Here is a 21,061-nt window from a genome sequence, read left to right on the forward strand (position 1 = left end):
CCACACCCTTCCAGGTCGAGACCGACCCATCCGCTACGACTCTCTGGGTGTGACCCTCTAGCTAATTCACCACCCACTGGACTGTGTAGTCATCCAAGTCACAGCCTCTTAACTTGTTCACCAGTATGGGGTGGGATACCGTATCGAAGGCCTTCCTGAAGTCTAAGTAAATGACGTCAACCCCTACTCCTGCGTCCAGGTGTTTTGTAACCTGGTCATAAAAAGAGACTAGATTAGTCAGGCATGATCTACTTGCTACGAACCCGTGCTGGTTTCCTCTCAGCATAATTTTTCCTGCCGGGCTCTCGGAAATGTGAGCCTTGATAATTTTTTCAAAGACTTTGCCTAGGATGGAGGTGAGACTGACTGGCCTATAGTTGCCTGGGTCCTCCTTCCTCCCCTTCTTGAAAATGGGGACCACATTGGCCCTTTTCCAGTCCTCCGGGACCTGGCCCGTGCGCCACGAGTGTTCAAATACTCCCGCCAGTGGCTGCTATTGATCACATGGACATTGTTTACAGGTAATTTGCTCACCCTTAGGGACGAGGAGATTCTTTACTGCAGTGGTTTTCAATCTTTTTTCATTTACAGACACCTAAAATTTGTGATTGCCAGTGCGGACCCCTTTGGAAATTGCAAGTGGATGTGTGGACCCTTTTGAATTGTAAGTGTGGGTATTCATGTATATTTGGTTGATCATAGTCATCTTTTATGGACCCTGTAAACATAGTCTGCAGCCCCCCAGGGGGCTGTGGACTACAGGTTGAAAACCACTGCTCGACTGTAATGAAGAAAAAGTACCTAGAGACATACCAACCAACCAGAGTCTACCAGACCCCACAAGCTAAACTTATTAAAATGCATTCACTGACCTTGTTGCTCCAGTTGGGGAGTTGGTTTTTAATCTGTTTTTTAAAAATAGTATTTAATTTGTTTTTAATAGTATTTCATTATGGAAGCAATGGAGAGACCATTCCAAAATTTGCCAGTGTGCATTATAATTTGGAAGGACAAAAGATGAGTTTGAAAGGTCTGTCGTACTTATTAGAGAATGGATTCTGCAAAAGCATCACAGGCCTGCTTTGGCTTCTTGTTTTTAGTTCACTTTCTCCAGATCTCAATTTAAATATTTTTATTAAAATAAAAGCACCCTACACCAGACTGAAATGCTGGCATCCCCCTTCCTCTTCCCACGTGTAATTGATGAAACATTTACAACCAAATCAGAACTGTCACGGGGGAGGAGCAGCAGAAGTGACAGCGCCTGTTGTATGGTATTTTTAATTAAAACCCCCAACATCTCAAAAAGTTTCATAAATCAAACGCCTTGAACATCTGCTTGAAATGGTTTGCAATCCTTTTATTAAAGCATGGCTGTCATTTTGAAAATGTCCTCAAAGGGTTCTCTGTCTTTAATTATGCACTCAGCAGTCATGGAGTTCAGATGAAAGAAATGTGAGAATAGAGGCATTCTAGCGTTGGCGTACAACTAGGATTGTTAAACCAGGGAGGATGGTCCAGTGGTTAGGATGCAGGTTGGGAGCTCCAGAGACTTGGGTTCAGTTCATTGTTCTGCCACAGACTTCCTGTATAACCATGGGGGAGTCTCTTGTCTCTATTGTGTCCTTGCCATGTCCCTGCAGGGATGTTCCCGTGTGTGCCCTGCCTGTTGGCTCCTGCTTTAGGGAAGTAACCCTCCAGTCTGTCAGACACATTGATCTCAAGAGTAGCCATGGTGGGGACACCCCTTGAGTGGTTTCACTGACGTGTTTCCAGGTTTAGGGCATGTGTGTGGGAATGGGTGGAGAGGACAAAGTCAGGATTTTCTGTCCTGGGATGCACTGAGGATGAGGTATAGACATACTCTTAGTGCTGCAGTTCCATCTATAACCTGGGGGCCGAAGCACTTCCCTACCTGTCTGTGGGGTTGAAGATACTGATGTCTCAGACTTGTTCAGGTATTAAGGTATTGGGAGACATATAAGCATTGTAAAGTCTCATGTTAGTTAAGAAGCACTGTCCACACTGTGACACTGACTCATATGAAAAATAGCCCTAGGTCTGAGGGAAGCCTTTTTCAATCATATTATCTGATTTTTAACAAATTATTCATAATTATTCATTTGACTTTATAAGGAGTTTTCTACACCCCCATGGAGGTTTTGAGGGATCTTTACAGCAGGACAGAAAGTGTCTAGCTACACAGGGGAAATGGTGACCACTGCCTGTGCTCAAATCATCATGTGCTTGAGGGGAACAAACTAAAGCAGTGGTGCTCAAACTTATGGGGCTGAGGGCCAGATGAGTGGCATGGGGCCAGATCCCATGGGTAGAGTCGGTTCATGGGCTGGATCCAGCGAGGAGTCAGCATGTAAGGTCAGTCCATGGGCATGTTAGCCCAGCCCAATGCCCTGGACCTGGCTGTGGGACCATTCAATCCAGCCCATGGGCTCCTTACAGGTCTGGAAATTTGACAGCAGAGGAGCAGTGAAGGGCAGGAGGTTGAGCACCACTGAACTAGAACAATAAAGTAAATGATTCTTTTTTGATAACTCTTCCATTTGTAATACCTTAATTTACTTTTAAATTCAATTTTTATGTCTGTAAAGGCAAGGCCAGACCCACTGTTGGCCATATCACAATTGCATTCACAATGGACCTTTAAGTAACATTACATACTCATAATTTCTTTGGACCAATGACATGTTTAATCTACTTTGTGAAGCTGATCAAACACTTCACTTATTGGGCAACTTTTCTCTTTCAGAGATTGCAGCTGAGCATTGTCCTTCCATCAGACTGCTCACTAACATGGTCAGAGCGTCTTACAAGGTCAACAGCTAGTGACACGGCAAAGCCATAACTTCCAGCTGCTTGAACAAATATGAAACCAACCTCTCTTGATCTTCTCTTGGTATCATTTAACAGATGTGAGCATGGATTGAGCAACATTCAGATAAGGACTAACCATACAGTATAATGAAATAAGAAGGGTGCTGCAGTCCTGTCATAGTTTGCTAGCTCCAGCAGTAATATTTATAAGACTGTCTGGGAAAAAAGAAAGGATCATGTTACCTTAGGAAAGCTGTTGCCCCCTGGAAGCAGGGGGATGAATTAGACACAGCATTTCTATTCTCTCAGGATGGGTCCCTGCAGTGACTTCCTCCCTTGCCTTTAAGGTCTGTAGAGACGAAGCCGGCTGCCCCTGCTGTCACCAGAGAAGACTGGCAGTAGTTTAACATTGGTTGGGGTGCTCTGGGCTTTCCTCTTTCTCACAGCTTTCCTCTGCTTTCTGCCAGCTCAGCCAGTTACTTTATGCCCTACTGGCTCCTTGGTTTCCAGCTGGAGAAGCCAGTTTCATTTGGCCTCTTGTGCTGGTGCACATACCCTGCCCAGATACATGAGAGGAGCCTGGTGAGGATGGAAGAGTATGGGCGGTATGCCAGTTTTGATGCCATTCCCAGCTTGTCTTGGCAGATCTGCACTGTGGTGACAGGGGCTGGCTGTGCCATGCTGCTCCTCATGGCATTAGCAGCCATCCTGGGTTGATGTGTGGAAGAGACCATCGCTTGGATGATGGGGTGCTTCTTGGGGCAGTTCAGTTTGTAAGAGGTAATGTCAGTAGCTTATGTTATATCACTTCCTTGACTCGTTTCAGACTGCTGATGGACAACAAGTGTGCATGCATATGTACACTCTGAACAGGGAGCCAATGCATATGCCCAGTACCATGCTATGAGCAGCTACATGACATGTGTGAACACATGGAGCAGATGCAACCTGCTTCCCAGTGAGGCCCTTTGCTGGTGTGGTCGTGCAGCAAAAATGCGGAGCATCTACAGACACGGTTTTTTGGGTAAATGTGATATCTTTTTTTAGACCAACTAAATAGTTGGAAAAATTGTTCTTTGCAAGCTTTTGGGCACATCTACAACTTTCGGGCTTTTGGGTACATCTACTTCAGCTGAAGGCACTGCTTCAAAGCCAGGTTCCTAAATTTTCCCCTACGTACTAAAGCATCCTCACATGAGGGTACTCTGTGTAACTTTGATACAGAACTACATCCAGAAGGATTTTAGCTATAAAAGCTTTTGAAACTAGCAAAGCAGAGGATGAAAAAGCCTGGGAACTAGAGTTACATTTGTGGCGTTTTTAAGGGCGTTAAGATTTGTAGTTTCCTCATTTTACATCTTAGAATGTGATGGACTTGCCCCGCCAGCCTGCTTGTGTTTGCTTGGAAGGGCTTCCAACTCAACAAAACAAAGAGACATTGTTAAAAAATGCAGATCTAGGCTTATTGGCAAGAACCCTAGGGAAGCTATAACAAGGATGGTGCCAAAATGCAAATGTTTTAATTGACTTCTGGCCTCCAGAGCTCTGTAACAGATGCATCTCTCTCCAGGATCTTCCCCCCATGCAGGCAAGTCACCCTCAACAACAGAGTACAAACTGCTTTGAACAGATCCTTGCAGAATCAGGCAGCCTGCCATGCAATGTCAGACAGTAACACAAGGAGAGCAGTGTTCTGCATGCTGGTACACAAAGGGGAAGGAAGTAGGATAGGCTTGTGGCTAAAGCACAGGACAAATACATAAAAGACTTCAATTCATTTCCTGATTCTGTGTCAGACTTCTGTACCCTGAGGTAAAAACTTGGTTAAAGCCAGCATCAAAGTCCGCTCATAGGGGTCTAAAATAGGACTTAGGCAGAAAGTAGGGGTCTAACTGACAAAAAGCAATCCAGATCGACTCCACTGTAGTGGCCACGCAACTACTTAGGTGTGTAGAATCAGTAGGTGCCTTCATCTTGGCCTGAACCTAAGCGCCCAGACTGGGCTACTGAACATGCTTTGATGAGATTCAGAATCAAGCACGCCTGCCTATGCTTTGCTGTAAGACAGACTAGTGCTAGGAAGCATCAACATTCGGCCTCAGTCCATGATCTTTTAGGTCAGGGATGGCCAACCCATGACATGCAGGCACAAGTGGCATGGGCAGCTTCTGTGTGTGGCACATGGCAGACTGCGGAGGGAACAGACAGCACAGTGGCAGAGAGGGCAGGGGGCAGAAAGCAGAACAGCATATTGGGCAGGGGAAGGGGATTGGAGTGGCAGTTGAGGAGGGTGCAGGGCTAATTTGTGGCTTGCCTGAGAAAAACCTTGGCTCCCAAAAGGTTGTGTTAGGTGCTTGTATAGCACACCTAATGCACGACTGACACAGAGAGCATGGAGTTCAGTACATAGTGCAGCACCTCACATTTGTTGCCCAATAGCTTATTGGTTTGAGCACATGCCCAAGAAGTAGGAACCTGAACTCTAGGCCCTCTTCAACCTGGGAGCACTCAAACCCACATCTGGCACTTCTGAGGATAGTGCCCCAACCATTAGCCTGCAGAACAGTTTAGTTGTGGGCATATACTGTCTCTCCTGTTGAAACTAAGGGTGCAGGATTCATGAGCACTGAAGGACAGAAAGCAAGAGGAAGAATGACCCCATGACTAGGGACAGACATTACACATAAACTGGTTTAAGTGATCAGAAATTGGTTTAAACCTGTAACAGAACAGATGTTCAGTGCACATAAACCAGGTTGATAATGGCTGAAACCAGTTTGAGATAAACCTGGTTGAATGTAGTATCAGACTTAACTGATTTGGGTCAAACTGGTTTATGCAATGTCTGTCTCAGACCCCTTCCTGGTTTAAGTTAAATCAGGCTCCCCCAGTATCTCGGCATGCTGTCTGGGCTGGGTGGGGCTCTCTGTTCCACATCAGAGCTGGCACCTCCCCTCTGCTCCCTTGCTGGAGCTCTGGCAGAGATTGCAGGCATCTGCCTGGCTCCCCCCTGCTTCCCACCCCATCACTCCCTGCTAAGTAGGGATTCCACTGTTCCCTCTGCCTTACGCAGACACACAGCATTAGCTAGCAAACCACAAGCTGGCTACGGTCCCTGCAGTGGCACACGGGACAAAGGCAGAATCAACAGGTAGCTGGTAATGTCCCTTTGTTGCTTTCTTAATTGGGTGATAAATGCTGTGTTATCAATTCCTTGCTGGGAAGGTTAGGAGGGTGGGGGAACCCCTCCCTAATTAAAGCATCCTGCCAGGGTCTGGCCATGTGCCTGTCAGTTCAGCACTATGGAAGGGAAGGGAGGGCTGCTCTAGCATCCCCCCAGGTTTCTAGCCTGAGCCACTGCAGGCATGTGCCTGCTTTTTTTTTAGTCCAGGGGGGATGTCTTTACATTTAGAAACTGGTTTATCCTAGCCAGGTTAGACTAACCTGCAAAGATTGAATCAGTTCAGGCTCTAGTTTTTTGAATGTCTATTGTTAGCCCATAAGCCCAGTGAGGATGGCATTGCCTTGGGAGGGGAAAAGAGCTGGGTCCTGGGCCCTTCAGCCAGGGTAATTTCTGTCTACTATAAAATGCATAAACAGTCCTGGGAACTATGTCTTTCCCTGTCTATTTTTTGCTATAACTGGCTCTCACGTGGAATAAAAATCCTTTATTTCATAAAAATCCTTTGCTTTTCATAATATCCCAGTCTAAGCTTGCATCTCACTGCTTTCACTCTGTTGTTTAATGTTAAAGAAGCTTCCCAGATTTTATATTTTTTACTAGCACTGGTGGCTGTGTGGTAGAGTTTCTGCCTAACACAAGGGAGATCTGAGTTCAATTCCCAGCTGGCGTGACTTGGGGTGAGTGAAATAACTGGGAGAAATTCTTGGGATTCAACACTGACAAGTGCAGGGTACTGCACCTAGGGAGAAAGAACCAGCAGCAGACCTACAGGCTGGGAAACTCCCTGCTCATCAGCACAGAGGCAGAAAAGGATCTTGGAGTCATTATAGACTCCAAGATGAACATGGGCCACCAATGTGGGGATGTAGTCAGGAAGGCTAACCACACCTTGTCATGCATCAACAGATGCATCACGAGCAGGTCCAAGGAGGTGATCCTCTCCCTCTATATGACATTGGTCAGGTCGCAGTTGGAGTACTGCATCCAGTTCTGGGCACTGTGCTTCAGGAGGGATGTGGACAACATCAAGAGGGTCCAGAGGAGGACCACCCGCATGATCAGGGGGCAGCAGGGCAGGCCCTACAAGGAGAGGCTATGAGACCTGAACCTGTTCAGCCTCCACAAGAGAAGGCTAAGAGGGGATCCGGTGGCCATCTATAAACTTGCCAAGGGGGGCCAGCAGGCAATGGGAGAGTCCCTGTTCCCCCGAGCACTACGAGGAGTAACAAGGAATAACGGCCATTAGTTGACTGAGTGTAGATTCAGACTAGACATCAGGAGGCGCTACTTCACAGTCAGGGTGGCTAGGTTCTGGAACCAACTTCCAAGGGAAGTGGTACTCGCTCCTGCCCTGGGGGTCTTCAAAAGGAGGCTAGATAGACACCTTGCTGGGGTCATTTGACCCCAGTACTTTTTCCTGCCATGGCACTTGATGATCTGCTCAGGTCCCTTCCGACCCTACCAACTATGAAACTATGCATGGGCCAAATCCAAAGCCACTGAGTTCAGTGGAAATGATTCTCCTTTTTGTTCAACTGTTCCAGGCCCTACTCCTGGAATCATTACATTTCTAGGTTGGGGAGAAAAATTGATTGGAGGCCGAGACTCTTGGAATTATCCCGGAAGCATGTTCGTTGCCTGCCTGCATTCTGGACAGTGTGTGAAATTCCCCACCATACAAGAGCTTGCCCAGTTTATTTAATTTAAATACAAGCATTAAATGGTCTCATGTTCTAGTCCAGCTTGTGAGAAATATGGGAATTGCAGGAGAATTACATGTATTTTCAGCTTCCTTTGGTTGTTAGCAGACATTTTTTATGAATATGTCTTTTGAAGATATTGTTGGATTATTTTTCATTTTGTATTTGACTCCACTTTGGTTGGGCAGCCCTGTTTTCTATTGCCAGGGCAAAGCAATAGCAAGAGAAAGCTGAGCGGACTCTGCATTCCCAGAACTTTTAGCCAACAGCAAGAGTTGTATTCAAGTTTTACTAATGTAGAAACACATGAGTATGTTTTACTACCATCTTGCTAGTATTTAAGGTACCTCACATTCCTGCACAGAACAGTAGAGAAGATAGTTTGTTTACAGCCTGTATTTCACTACATTTCAGACTACACAAGCTATGATCTACATACATATCTGCACAGAACCAGCAATCACCCTAAACAGACCAAGAAAGCTGTGATATACAGCCAAGCCCTCAGATACCACCAAATTTGCACTGAGGAGAACCCGGGATTGCCATGTCACTAATCTTAGAAAGGCTTTCACCCAACAAGGACACTCCTCCAGAGCGATAGATTGCACGTTTGAAAGAGCCACCTGGATACCATGTGAAGAATTGCTGCAGTACAGAAGAAAACTCCCCCATGAATTGCACACCGCTGGTTATGACATGTCACCCCTCCCTTGAACCCATACGGAAAATCCTCAAACAATTGCAACCCATACTAGAAAGAGACTCTATTCTTAAAGAGATCTTCCCAGAACCATCCATCCTAGCCTTCAAACAAGCACTGAATGTTGCTAACCTCATCACCAGAAGCAAACTTCCTCAGGCTCAGAACACACCAAATGGATCCAGACCATGCCATGACAAGGAATGCCAAACCTGCCAACACATCTCCTCCACCCCCACAATTACTACACAACCCACAACAGAACCATCATCACCCCTGCGTCTTACAGCTGCACCTCCAGAAATGTAATGTATCTCATCCAATGCACCAAATGCCCTGATGGAAAATATGTAGGAGAAACCAAGCAACAACTGCACACCAGATGAATGCACACTGGCAATCTATCAAAGACAAGAATACCCAATTACCTTTGGGGGCATGTTTCTCACAAGAAAACCACTCTCTCTCCAATCTCTCAGTTCTAATCCTCAAAGGAAACTTACACAACACTTCTCAGAGAAGAGCCTATGAACTTCACTTCTTCAACCTCCTGGATACAAAAAATCATGGACTAAATATAGACATTGGATTTATAACACAGTATAACCTGCCTGACATCTGACTACCCAGGTACCTCTCCACTATTTAACTGCTACATTCATCCCCTTTCTCTCCCCACACCCAGCCTCTCTCTCACCCACTGACTCCTCAATTTAGAGCTTCAATGACTGCCTATCTTGCATGCATACCAACCCAGCCTCTGGCTTCTTTACTATTTATTCCATCCAGGAAGAGCACACACCAATTGTAGAGATTTCCTCAGCCTGACAAAGGATTTTTAAACCTGAAAGCTTGCTAAAATTTTTTTTCCAACTACTTAAGTTGGTCTAATAAAAGATATCAGATTCACCCAAAGAACCTTGTCTGCCTATGATTTACATAAGAACTTCAGGAAACATTTGTATCTGGCATTCTAGCTAGGGCTTGTCAGTAAGGAAGGTTATTGCTGTACATTGCTTACATAAATTCTCATTTCTATTTGTGCCACTGAAGCCTATCTGGAGAAATAATTGTTGGTTGGAATTTTAGACAATCTCCTGTATTTCTGAGAAATATAGGACAATTGTATGGAAAGCAGAGGACAGTGGATAAAGTTCACACTGATATGTCACAACCTCACAGTGGGTGCATTTACACATGTGCAATTTGTGCCTGAGTTTATTGCTTCCAGGTACAGAGTTTACACATGCGTCCAGGACTGTAGCACGGTAAGCCAGGGCGGTGCAACTCCAACTGGCAGGGGGGCTGGTAGGGGGGCTGCTTCAACCCATCTCAGTGTGCTGCGGAGGGGCTGGCTGGGGCACCAGGGTGTTACAGTGTGGGGCTAGTCAACAGGCAGCCTTGCACTGTAGCAGCCTGGTACCCCAGCCAGCTCTGGGCATGGTCTACATGTGCATTGCGTTGGAGTAAATAACTTCACTGTAGGATAGTACTTGTGTTGGGCAGTAGTAACCTACGGTGGAGTTAATTACAGGCAGTCCTCACTTACGATGCAATTGGTTCCTGAAAACTGTCTTAAGTTGAAACGTCATAACTTGGAACCAATTTTCCCATAGGAACAATGTTATAAATGGGGGATTGAGTCCTTTATGATGCTCAGGACAGCTGCATCCAACTGGTTAGTCTGTTGTGGTGGAAGGGGAGGGGGAAGGAGCATGGGGAGGGCAGATTAAGGGCCCCCACGGTGAGGGAGGGGCTGGGGCAAATCGCTCGTCTGGCAGCTCCCGCCCTTCATTTGGAAGGGCATGGGGGAGGGGGCACATGTGTTCCCGGATCTGTGTGAAGCGGGGTGGGGTGGGCAGGGCTGGGGATGCACTGGGAGTGGGGTTTATGATCTCCCGCCACTTGCCCTGCTGGGGCGGGGCAGGTGCGGGATGGGGCCACAGTGCAGCCTCCAGACAAGCGGTGCACAGTGGCGGGAGCTGCTCCCCTCCCGCCCCCATCCCCTGACAAGACACGGCTCCATCTTGCTCCCATCTTGCTCTGGCTGGGCAATCCGCGGCAGGGCAGTGGGGGGGCATATGCCCCCAGTTTGGGGCGGGCAGTGGAGTGGAGTGGGGTGGGGTGGGATCGGTGTTGGAGCGGAGGCCATAGCCCCACCATAGGCCCTGTCACCCGCCTGGAGTGCAACCCAGCACAGCAGCAGTCCTGCCCCGATCCAGGGGCACACACAACTCCACTGTAAGCATCTCATGCAGATGCGCCCAGTGTTTCATTCATAGTCCCACAGTGTGTGAGCCTTTGTGTGGTTATGGCTTAAATATGGTTCTGTTTCTATATTTTTAGTAGCTTTTTGTTGGGTACAGGGCATGGGGCATTATGCAGCAAGTAGATAAAAACGAGGATGAGTGATATTTTCTAAGACTAACACTGAAAAAACAAGTAAAATTGAAATAAAAATAAACGCAAAAGCAAAGAGTGAATGGCAATGAACCAAAGTGGCTTCAGGTTACCAGTACTCTTTCCATGGCAATTTAGTTATGAAAGTGAGTTATAAAAGACTATGACAGTCTCCCTCTCTCTTCTCCTTCGGAGGGTTAGCATGCCTGGCTAGCTACTCTGTCCAAACTCTGCGCAGGTAGGTTGATGTCAGAGCAATGGTGATACCCAAGTCCAGTGCCCACTTTAAGTCATTTCATACATCAGCACAGAGAAGAGTCCTCAAAGTACCAGCCTTACAGGCTGTATCACAATGTAAATGTCCCTTATGAACCTTTTTTCAACCTTGTATTTTTCCAAGGATGGAGGAGAGATGAGATTTGTCTCTTAAGTGTCCTTGAACTTGCTGCTGTTTTTAACACAATAGTAATTAGAGGCCCTGGTCAGGCTCAAGCCCCAGCATGTTGGGCACTGTACAAACATGGAGCAGAAAGCACTCTGCTATTTGAAGATGGATTCACATGCTCCTGCCACGGTCTGTGGAAAAACTGATTTGCTATTGGGCACTGATATTTCTCTACAGCAGGTGCATTAACTAAAATAAGTCTTGGGGAGGGCGAAGAACAATTATTTTCAGGTCAGAGCAATTTGAGAATGGCAAATAGCATGAGAAAACAGGCCCTTTAAGACCCAGATCTCAGGTACATTTATTTCCCTTTTGCTTCCAGCACGGCCCTACTTACAGCTTTGTTTACTGCCCACAGGGACAGAGAGCGAGGCATCTGCACAGTGCACACATGTACTGGTGGATAAACAGCAGCTTGCTGAGGTTAATCTTCTGCAGTGAGGGACTGGCCATATCCCCAGGAGACTTGATGTGGCACTTTCACCCGCATATTAATTCTGTGCATCTTCTGCTGGCCGTAGAAATGGTATTTTTTTTCCTGCTTTCCACTGCAGTGTAACATTCGCCTTCTGAAATTAAGAGGTTACACTGCATTTCTGGTGAGTTTTGCTGTTTAACCCTTAGAACACTGGCATTCTCTAATGCTTCCTCCAGAAATGCTGGCAATTTTTGTATAGGACTTTTCTGCAAAAGCAGCAAATTGATCTGATGCATCCCCATTTTCACATTCCTATGGCTGTCTGTCTGGACAATGCCAGTGATAGTATTTAAATGATATTGCATTCAGTACTGCACATTAAGACATGTTCTCAATGGGTGGTTTGCAACCTTATTAGACTCAAGGCACCCCTTGGAAATGCTAGCTCTTAGCTTTCACTCAAGTTTTAACTACAGAAAAATAATAAGAGTGATTCTTCTGTTGCCAAGAATTCAGAAAGACAACAAGGGCTGTGTCCAGATGAGCGTGGCCATGTGGTATGTGGTGCCGTAGATATGTTTGTGGTGTCACATACCACACATTCAGCTGCTCTCCATGCTGCAAGGTAGCAGTGCAGAGGTTTGGGTTTTTTGGATCCCAGGAGATCCCAAAGTCCAAAAAACCTGCACCAAAAAAATAAAAATGTCGAGTGGGGCACACGGGGACAGTCCATGCTACCCAAAACTGGAGCCTGACCAGTCGGAGCCAGACTCCAGCTGCTGGCCAGGGTCCGAGTGGCAGGATTGCCACTGCTGTAGCCCCAGGAGGCCCCACAAGATCCCAGGTAAGGCTGCCAGGACCAGCCCAGTGCTGGCTCCAGCCTCCCCTCCCCTATCTGCTACATGCTAGAGTGCGTGTGGCACAGGCATTCCCTGGGGACAAGCAGCAGCGGCAGAAGGTGTGCTGCTATTTCTTGTCCCTGGGGAAACAAATGTTCACGCTCGCATGGACACGGCCAAGATGTCAGAATGTTTTTGACACCATAGATTCCCACTGAATACTATCCCTGGGTTTATTTTGTGAATCACGTTGGTGTTTGCCCATGTAACAGTTGCGTGACACCCCACAGCACCCTTAAAAGCATATCAGGGCATTCCAGGGCGCCATGACACCCTGGTTGAGTATCATTGCTCTAAATACTGACACAGACCTACAGTGCAGCTTCAGAAGAGTCCAGAAGGTCCCTCCTGCTCTTCCCAACATCTTTTGAGGCAAGGATCACACATGGACAATGCAAGGCAATGATCCAGTAATGCAAAGATCACATCTTGTTAAGGTCACACTTGTACATTAAGTGTATGATTTTTGGATCATGCACACATGACTTCTGCATTTTCTTGGTGTGAGCCCACTACACCTTCCTTCTAGAGTCCCCGCTTCTTTCCATCCCCAGTGCCAGAGATGATTAGTGGCTAGGTTTCTCCCTACCACCTAAGCCCTGATCCTTTCCTCTCTCTCACTCTCCTGCCATTCCTGGACCTAGCAGAGAAATGCTGGTCCAATATATCATGAAACCATTTACATCAGTTCACAACCAGGAATGGGCAAATATCCTGGCTAACCATCCCTTCAGTTAGGCACTGCTAATCACATGAATATGATATCGCCTCCACCCTCTGCATTTGTATCTGTCAGCTATTGCCCAAGAGTTTTCAAGCAATAAGCTTTCAAAGCTGTGCCACCTTGGAAAACTCATCCATTCTGCTTGGTAATACAAGTAATAAAGGAAATGCTGAAAAGTGCAAATGTACTGTAGCATAATTTACTTATTGCTTCGTTTTTGAGAATACACCCTTCAGGGCCTCCCTTTAGCTCTTTGATCAAGTATAATGGGATTAGTTTTCAGTTATAAGTCTGCAAAATGCAGTCTCGGCTTAGTGCCTTTCACTTCTCTAAAGGGATTGTGCATGGGAGGTGCAGCCCTACAGACATATTTATTTGGAAATAATTGGGAGGGAGATGGCTGACTGCTACTATAACTGCTGCTCAAGCCCAGGCATCATTATTGTCGAGCTGCGTTCGCATCGTTGTTCTGGTGCGGCTTCTGTCCAGCTCCACTCTGCCTAAGGTGAGTGTTTGAAGACTCTGATTTGGGCTTTAATAGGACAAGGGAAGGAGAATGTGCTATTAATGGACTTATGTTTTAAATAAATCACTTTACCCCCAATTTCTGTTTCCTGCTCAGTTTATGTGACTATTCTTACAAACACGCTTGTTGCCCCTGGGCAAATACTGAAGAAAAATGGCCAAAAATGCAGATTTTTAACTTGCCCTGTGTAACAAGCGATCACTTCAGCGGTTGCTAAAGCAGCTTTGCACCATCAAGAATTTGGCCCCAAAATATTACATTTGCTCAACCAAGCACTAGAAACCTACCATGTGACCTCTCTATCCTATCACAACTCACATTTTAAAGGAGCTGCTTGTGAAATAACTACAAATGGAGGATTGCTCAGTGGTGATCTCCAACAGCAGCTGAATTTGACATTTCACGGTTCTGCTCTGGATCACGACAGAAAGAGAAGCCACGTTCATTGGATACACTAAACCCATTCAAAACATTCAGCCCATTCTACTGAGCCCCTCAGATCCCATTGACTTAGAGGTGTTGAGGGAATTCAGCTCATAACAAAATGGAGCTTTATGTAAGTATGATTGATAATCATGGCTCTGATATGGGTTGGGGATGAGGACGTGTGCTTGCCTGGCTTATTCCTTAGTATTTTTTACCAGCCAACAGTTTTTTACCAACCAACTGCCCAGAGGAGAGAGGGGATTCAAAGCAACTTTGCATCATTAAATGGAGGAGAATGATGATGGCCCCGGCATGGGCCCCAACGCCAACTTGCACCCATGGCAATGTCTGGAGCAGAGCATATTTATCATTGTTTGTTACAGGCTATTATTTATCTGCTTGAAACATATCTTGGCAAGCCATTTACTGTGGTCAATGGTTGCTGAGTACATTGAAGGAAGAGAGATGGTACAAAGCTGGGCTGTTTCCTGCAGCACGACTGAGCTTGCCTGCCTCAATACAGCAGAAAACAAAACAAAACTCCCCAAATAAAAAAACCCCGCAATAGCCAAGAAATTGGAAACCCAAACTAGATAAAGCGGTCAGTCGGTCAGGAGTTTTTTGCTAAGTCCGTGCCTTATAGGACTGTTGTCTGCAGGCACAATTTCTCCTAACGACCCTCTCAGCTGTTGCAAATGATAGATATATATTCTCCCTTCCCCTTCTTCTGACTCCTGTATAGGGCACGGCCTGGCTGCAAATGTTTGTTGGCAAGTATTTGTTTAATTTTTAAATGCGTTTGCTTCAGCTCTATCCTGTAAGGTCGGAGGTAACAGTTCTTATACCCCTAGAGCATATGATGCATTTCTCAGTCTCACTGGCTTTTATGTGAGGCTGTAGAAATCAAGAAGCAAGGAGGCAATAACTGTACGGGTGCCCGTTCTCTTTATAGTCCAACTTGGAGTTAATCTGTTGACTTCAGATTTGGCTCCAAGTCCCCCTCAGAGAAAAGGAATGTAATGCAATGCTCCACGTGTGAACTGAAACACAAAATGGCAGCTGCCCCACCTAGCACGGGAGAGCTCTCTGCACTTGAAGGTGCACTATAGAGAAAATCGAATAGCAACGTAACCTTTCAGTTCCATAGCAACCTGTTCCTGTGTGCCTGTGCTCTTGGCTTCCCCATTACCTCCACGCTCTCAGAGTATTAGCTCTGCTTCTGAGCATCATTTCTTGCAAACTACATTTGCTTATGCTGCAGCTTTTAATTATTTAATCAAAACACCCTTATGCTGTTCAATCAGGTTTTCAGAAACATCAGCATATGCTGAAAGAGATAAAATGTGCAATGTGAACTCACCATTTCTTAGCATCCTGTCACAGTGACCCAGAACAGCAAAGATGTAATTATTTTTCTTAACATCTCGGAGATAGCTAGCTAGCTTTACATTTTTTTCCCCTCCTCTCTTTCCATTACAGAGCTGTTCATCAAGTTCAGGCTGTGCTTTGTACCCTTTAGGATGGAACAGCCCAGAGATACAACAGGCATGTGGGAATGTCTCCAATCAATATCAATTAGGTAAGGCAGTCTTGGAAAGGAGAATGTCCAATAGTTAATGGGGTATCTGGGTTTGCATACACATTGCCTCCAATTAATCATCTTATGAGAGTCCTTAACAATAATGATGATGTTATTCTTCCAAGCAAGTACTGTTCTGGCCAGTGAGATACAGCTATCATAGCTGTTGTCAGCGTTACGGGTCCTATAACCCCTGTGTTCTGTTTTGCTGAAAGTTGATTAGAGAGGTACCATCTGGCTGGATTGCTAATGATCCTCTGTGATGACTGGTGAATCGGATTTGCTCTCAGGTAGAGCTAGGCATAGCGGTGTCTGAAAATCAGGTCTGGGGCACAGCTTTTCATGACTAGCATCATCCTATTGTGCTAGGTGCCCTCTAGCTAGATACAAGTCTTGTTATCTGAAGTTAGGTAGAAGACAGTGCAGGGTGGCACGGTAAAGATTAAGGGCCTTGTTAAACTGTAATTTTAGGGGACTCTACTGTGTCACAACCCAAAGTTGTGTTTTTTTGTTTTTGTGTGCTTCGGCACCGCTAAATTATGTTCCCGCCAAATTGCAGCTCCTTTGCACGGTAGAGTTTTCTGCTACAATAGGAGAACCCACGTGCAAAAAGAGTATTTCCCGCCAGTTTGTAGCCTTCTTTGCATGGTGCATTTCTTTTGCATCATAATGATGCACGGTGCAAAGGAGTTCCCGCCATTTGTATTTAGATTCGCGCCACATTATTGGCCGATCTTAATATAGGCACACGTGGCGGCTAGCGATTGGCTTGCTAGCCGTATAAAGAGCTTGGGTGGCTTCCACCCAAGTTGGAGAGAGAGAGAGAGAGAGAGAGAGAGAGAGAGAGAGAGAGGAAAAAAAAAAAGAAAAAGAAAAAGAAAAAGCAATTGGAGTTTGGGAGAAAGAGCATGAAGATCTCTAAGCACTGTTAATCCCTTCGAACCCAGCTTTTTCTTTTCTCCTTAAGAGGGCAATAGAGGGCCGAATTACCGAACCCACGGAGTCTTAACAACTCCGGGGGCCTATTTACCGAACCCGCAGAGCTTCAACCACTCCGGGGGCCAAACAGCCTCTAGCCTCTCCCCGTCACCGAGCGCGATCCTAGAAGTATCCCTTTCCTTTGAAACTACCAAACCCGTGGAGCTTCAACCACTCCGGGGCCAATTACCGAGCCAAACCCGCGGAGCTTCAACAACTTCGGGGTCAATTGTCGGAGTCCTCTAGCAAGTACTTAAGCGGAGCTGAGCCTGGGAAACTGTCCAGCCTACACCACGACCGTCTTTGGTGTAAGTAAACAATCTTTTAATCAATAGCCCGCACATGGCCGCATGGACGGGATCGGGTGGCGACCCACACATACTGGAGCTCTTAGCCCCTGGACTGGCTGCATGTTAACACCTTTATGTGTCTTAAAGCACTTGTTATTTGGCTCAAAGTTGCACCATTTTAGGGCAGGATTATCTCTAATCGGCATAACTTTCTTCCTGTTCCATGAAGGTGTGGCCACTCCACGCAGCTGTTCCACCCAAACTGAGGTCTTTCAGTATCCCAGGATGCAGGGGCCCCTTCCCTCCTTCCTGTTCTGTGAGTCAGGGCGAGCGGGGAGGCTGGGGTGCAGTGGAGCCAGGTACGGTGCCTGGACTCTCGGGTACATCGGGCAGAATGAGCACCACAGCCTTGGAGCAGCTGGGACCTGCAGTGCCTCCCATGTGGTCCTTTCCCATGGCCAGCAACCCCATCCCCCCAGGTACCTCAGCCTCTGTGTGCATCAGGTCCTGGCATCCCCTGGGGGTGTCAGGGATGCTTCCAACTGGAATCTTGATCCCCAGGTATCCAGATGTACCATTTTTGCCTGAGGCTACGCACAGGTCCTAGCCCTGCCCCTGCTTACCAAGCCTCTAGTGGCAAGTCACAGTTGTGCAGGTGAAGGACAGTCAGAGAAGGTTTTTTGCTTAAAGATACTCCACTAAACCAAAACAACACTAAACCGATTAACATTTGTGTGGCTTTCAGCATAAGGTGTAATAAGCCCAAACTCATTCAGAAAGGCATAAACTTTTGTAGGCTACAGCCTACTTTGTGGTGTGTAGACGGGCCATTTTATGTAGCAGATTACAGGCCACTTTTGCCACTCTTGGGCTCCTTTGCACTGCTGAAGCAGCAGAAGTGGTGAACTCTATACAACATACAACTCTAGCTAACATACGACACTGTGGGCTCCAGAACACCAGAGACATTATTCGTTTCCAGTGTAAAAGGGCATCTTTCTTCCTTTGTGCAGTGATTCAACAAAGAATTCTACTCATTTCACTCTAAGTGCCATTGATTTCAGTGGGACTCAGACACATACTTAAGCATGCACTTAAGTGCTTTGCTGAACCAGGGCTTTTGGGATGAACTGCCGTGGATTGCTAACTACAAACACCTCTGTCCAGGAACCACTTCCTCTCATAGGATTCTCAGCAGGGGCCCCACCGAGGCTTTTAAGAGGCTGAGAAAGGATTGGAAGTACAAGGAAAGGAGACATTGAGCAAAATCTAGCTCAGGAGGAGCAGTCCTCCTGACAGTGGAGTTACTCTGTAAGCTGTCTTCAGCTTCCTTGCATGCAAAGTGCTTTCAACATCAAACACAAGGAGAGAGCTGGGGAAGGGAGGGAGGAGGAGAGTTTAGCTGGCAGAGTATTTCCTTTCTTGCTGACTCTCCTGAGATAGCAACATGCATGGGCTGTAGAGGCACGATGCTCATGTCGAATTGGTTGAGGCCAATTAGGGATGATCAAAGTGCCCCTCCTAAGTATTCTAGCCTACAGCTTTATTTTTCATAATCAAATTAAACCATAAAAATAACATTTATCATGCTGCCTGTGGCTCTCGGAAGTGCAGCTGCTCAAAATTTCTCTAACTGATGTCAGATATAGGTCTGATCCTGTTCTTTGGAAGTCTTTGAACCCATCACCAGCGTATCTGAGCTTCTAAGGAGATGGGCAGCTGTGGAGCTGCTGTTCCAAGGTAACTGCCTGGGCTAAATTGCCCTGTTGCAGCTTATACTTACCGCAGGATAAGAGCAGGCAGACAGACAGGCAGCAGGCAGATTTACTGCAAAACAGCTGATGGGGGATAACTGCCCCCATCAGCTGTTTTGCAGTAAATCCCCATCCTTTTTCACCTCACTCTGCTTTGTTCATTTCATCAGAACCTGAATGAAGAAGCTCCTCACCCGAAAGTCAAGTGATTCTTCAAAAAGTGCTCATAGAGAAAAGGGTGCTCTCAGCTTCTTTACGAAATCTGCTCAGTTTGAAAACAAAAGGAATGGATTTTCTCTATTGCTCCTAGATGGAGAAAGCTATAGTCATTATCTTAACATGCACAGGAGTGAGGTCCCTGATCCCCAATGAGTGGCGCTCAACTTTCCATTGACGAGCTCTCTGAGATCCCTTGGAAGCCCTTGGCACCAGCCTTCACTGGAAGCACCTGGCTTCCTATACACATGGAGTGCAGAGTCTTTTCTTTGCACGGCCTGAACGTAGCCATATTTTAAAGTCCAGATTCATTTCAGGAGGGAGGAGAAAGAATGCTTATTATGTGATCTACACAACCTGTAGTTGTATATAAAGCAAAGCTATGTTCATGTAACATACTGGTTTAGAACTTAAAGGCATAAAAGTCAGCAAAATCCAGAAGTCAAGAGGCCTTGGGCATTCTTATGTCCAGGGGACTGCACATGTAGACTCTGGGCAAGCACAAGAAAAAAAGATGAGCTGATGCTTGTGGTTGACTGCTTTTAGTTTTAAATTTGTCTTTAACTGGAAAGATACAGCCTGAGCAACTCAGGGGCCCAACTTCTCTGAATGTTTAAGATGCTACTTTTGCAATGGGCTTCTGAGCATTGATTTCTCTAGCTATTGTGCTCTGAATTGCATTTGGGGCTTGGTATCCTCTCTGCCTGCCTTGACCTTTCCTCTCTTTGTTTCCCAGGCACTCGCAAGACTTTTCAAGTCAGCCACTGGCTGCCCAGTTGTGTTTTTAATTGGTACTTCAGGCAGTTGTCCAGACAGAGTCCTTAGTTATGGAAGTACATTTCTCCCTTAGAGTGGTTGTAACCTTTGAAACAGTTGGGGCAGAGAGCACACGCACGCAGCTGACAAATGGGCTGTTCTGAGTACTTGGAACACTTTTTGTTCTGGCAGTAGTGTCACTGGGCCCAGCCATGTTATCATTGCTCTCTCCCTCCAGCCAGGCCATAGGGAAGGCAATAATGTCCCCCTTGGGAATGCTTCTGTGCTGCTGCTGCTGCTTCTTGTGTCCTCGTTGTCAACTAGATGTTTTCCCAGAATTGTGCACAAATGATGGCTCTTTCTGTTGCTGCAGCAAGGTCCTCCTTCATACTGGTCTCACCAAGGAGTTGCCAAGCAAGCAGGTGCTCCATAGTCTGCACTTCACTGTGCTCACATGTATTTGTGTTATTAGAATAGCCCCATTTGATCATGTTTGCTTTTGATCTTCAGGCTTGCAAGAGTAATCTGTACAGATATCACCATGTTGACCTGTCTGTATCAGCCCCTCTGGAAAGGTCCTCCTAGGCACGAACAACACATGCCCTCAGAGGCTGGGGGGGCACAGCGACTGCCTGCAGGTGGTGGTGAGTGGGGAGCTCCCTTAGGTGGCTGTGGTGGTGGCGGGGGGTTGGGGAGCACCTACTGGTGGTCAGCGACCATCCACAGACACCGCCAGCAGCGTCGGCAGTGGCCAGCAGCAATTGGGGACTGCCCACAGATGCAGCCAGCGGGGGAGGATGGCAAGTGGCAACTGCCTGCAGGCACCACCGGCAGCGTCAGCAGCACTTTTCGCAGTGGGTGCACTGCCAGTCTCAGGGGGTGCGTGTGCACCCCCTATGCATCGCCAATGCTCCTGGGGTTCCAGGCCATTTCAGGGCATCTGGTTGCACGTAATCTTTCTTTCTATAACCTCAGCTGTACCCTGTCAGTCGGCGTATCCAAGGGCGTAACACTGGTCACAAACCCTTTCGTGCTTTAAGCTGTTTGGTGGCTTCTGTGTGACCATCTTCCATCTGCTGTGATCTTTCTTTTTGGCTTGTTATCTTTCTTCTGATATCAGGTGGTGCAAGCCCAGCCAGTAAGTGCAGGCTATCCTTTGGTGTCAGCTTTAGACATCCTGTTATTTCATGACAGCTATCATCTAGAACCGGGTCTAGTTTCTTGGCATGCA

The 21,061-nt window shown here is 46.6% G+C and overlaps 1 protein-coding gene across 1 annotated transcript in view; it reads left to right on the forward strand.

Moving 5' to 3' along the window:
• The first annotated feature begins 1,939 nt into the window (after positions 1–1,939).
• The window catches only part of LOC102383718 (LHFPL tetraspan subfamily member 1), a 31,135-nt gene continuing 12,013 nt past the window's right edge, over positions 1,940–21,061 (forward strand). The window contains 5 exon segments of the mRNA XM_025210820.1: positions 1,940–1,966; positions 3,188–3,286; positions 3,289–3,605; positions 6,617–6,637; positions 15,751–15,861. Coding sequence (XP_025066605.1) covers positions 1,940–1,966; positions 3,188–3,286; positions 3,289–3,605; positions 6,617–6,637; positions 15,751–15,861 — 575 coding nt within the window.

Source organism: Alligator sinensis, unplaced genomic scaffold, assembly GCF_000455745.1.
Source record: "Alligator sinensis unplaced genomic scaffold, ASM45574v1 scaffold521_1, whole genome shotgun sequence".
In the NCBI taxonomy this organism is placed as follows: domain Eukaryota; kingdom Metazoa; phylum Chordata; order Crocodylia; family Alligatoridae; genus Alligator; species Alligator sinensis.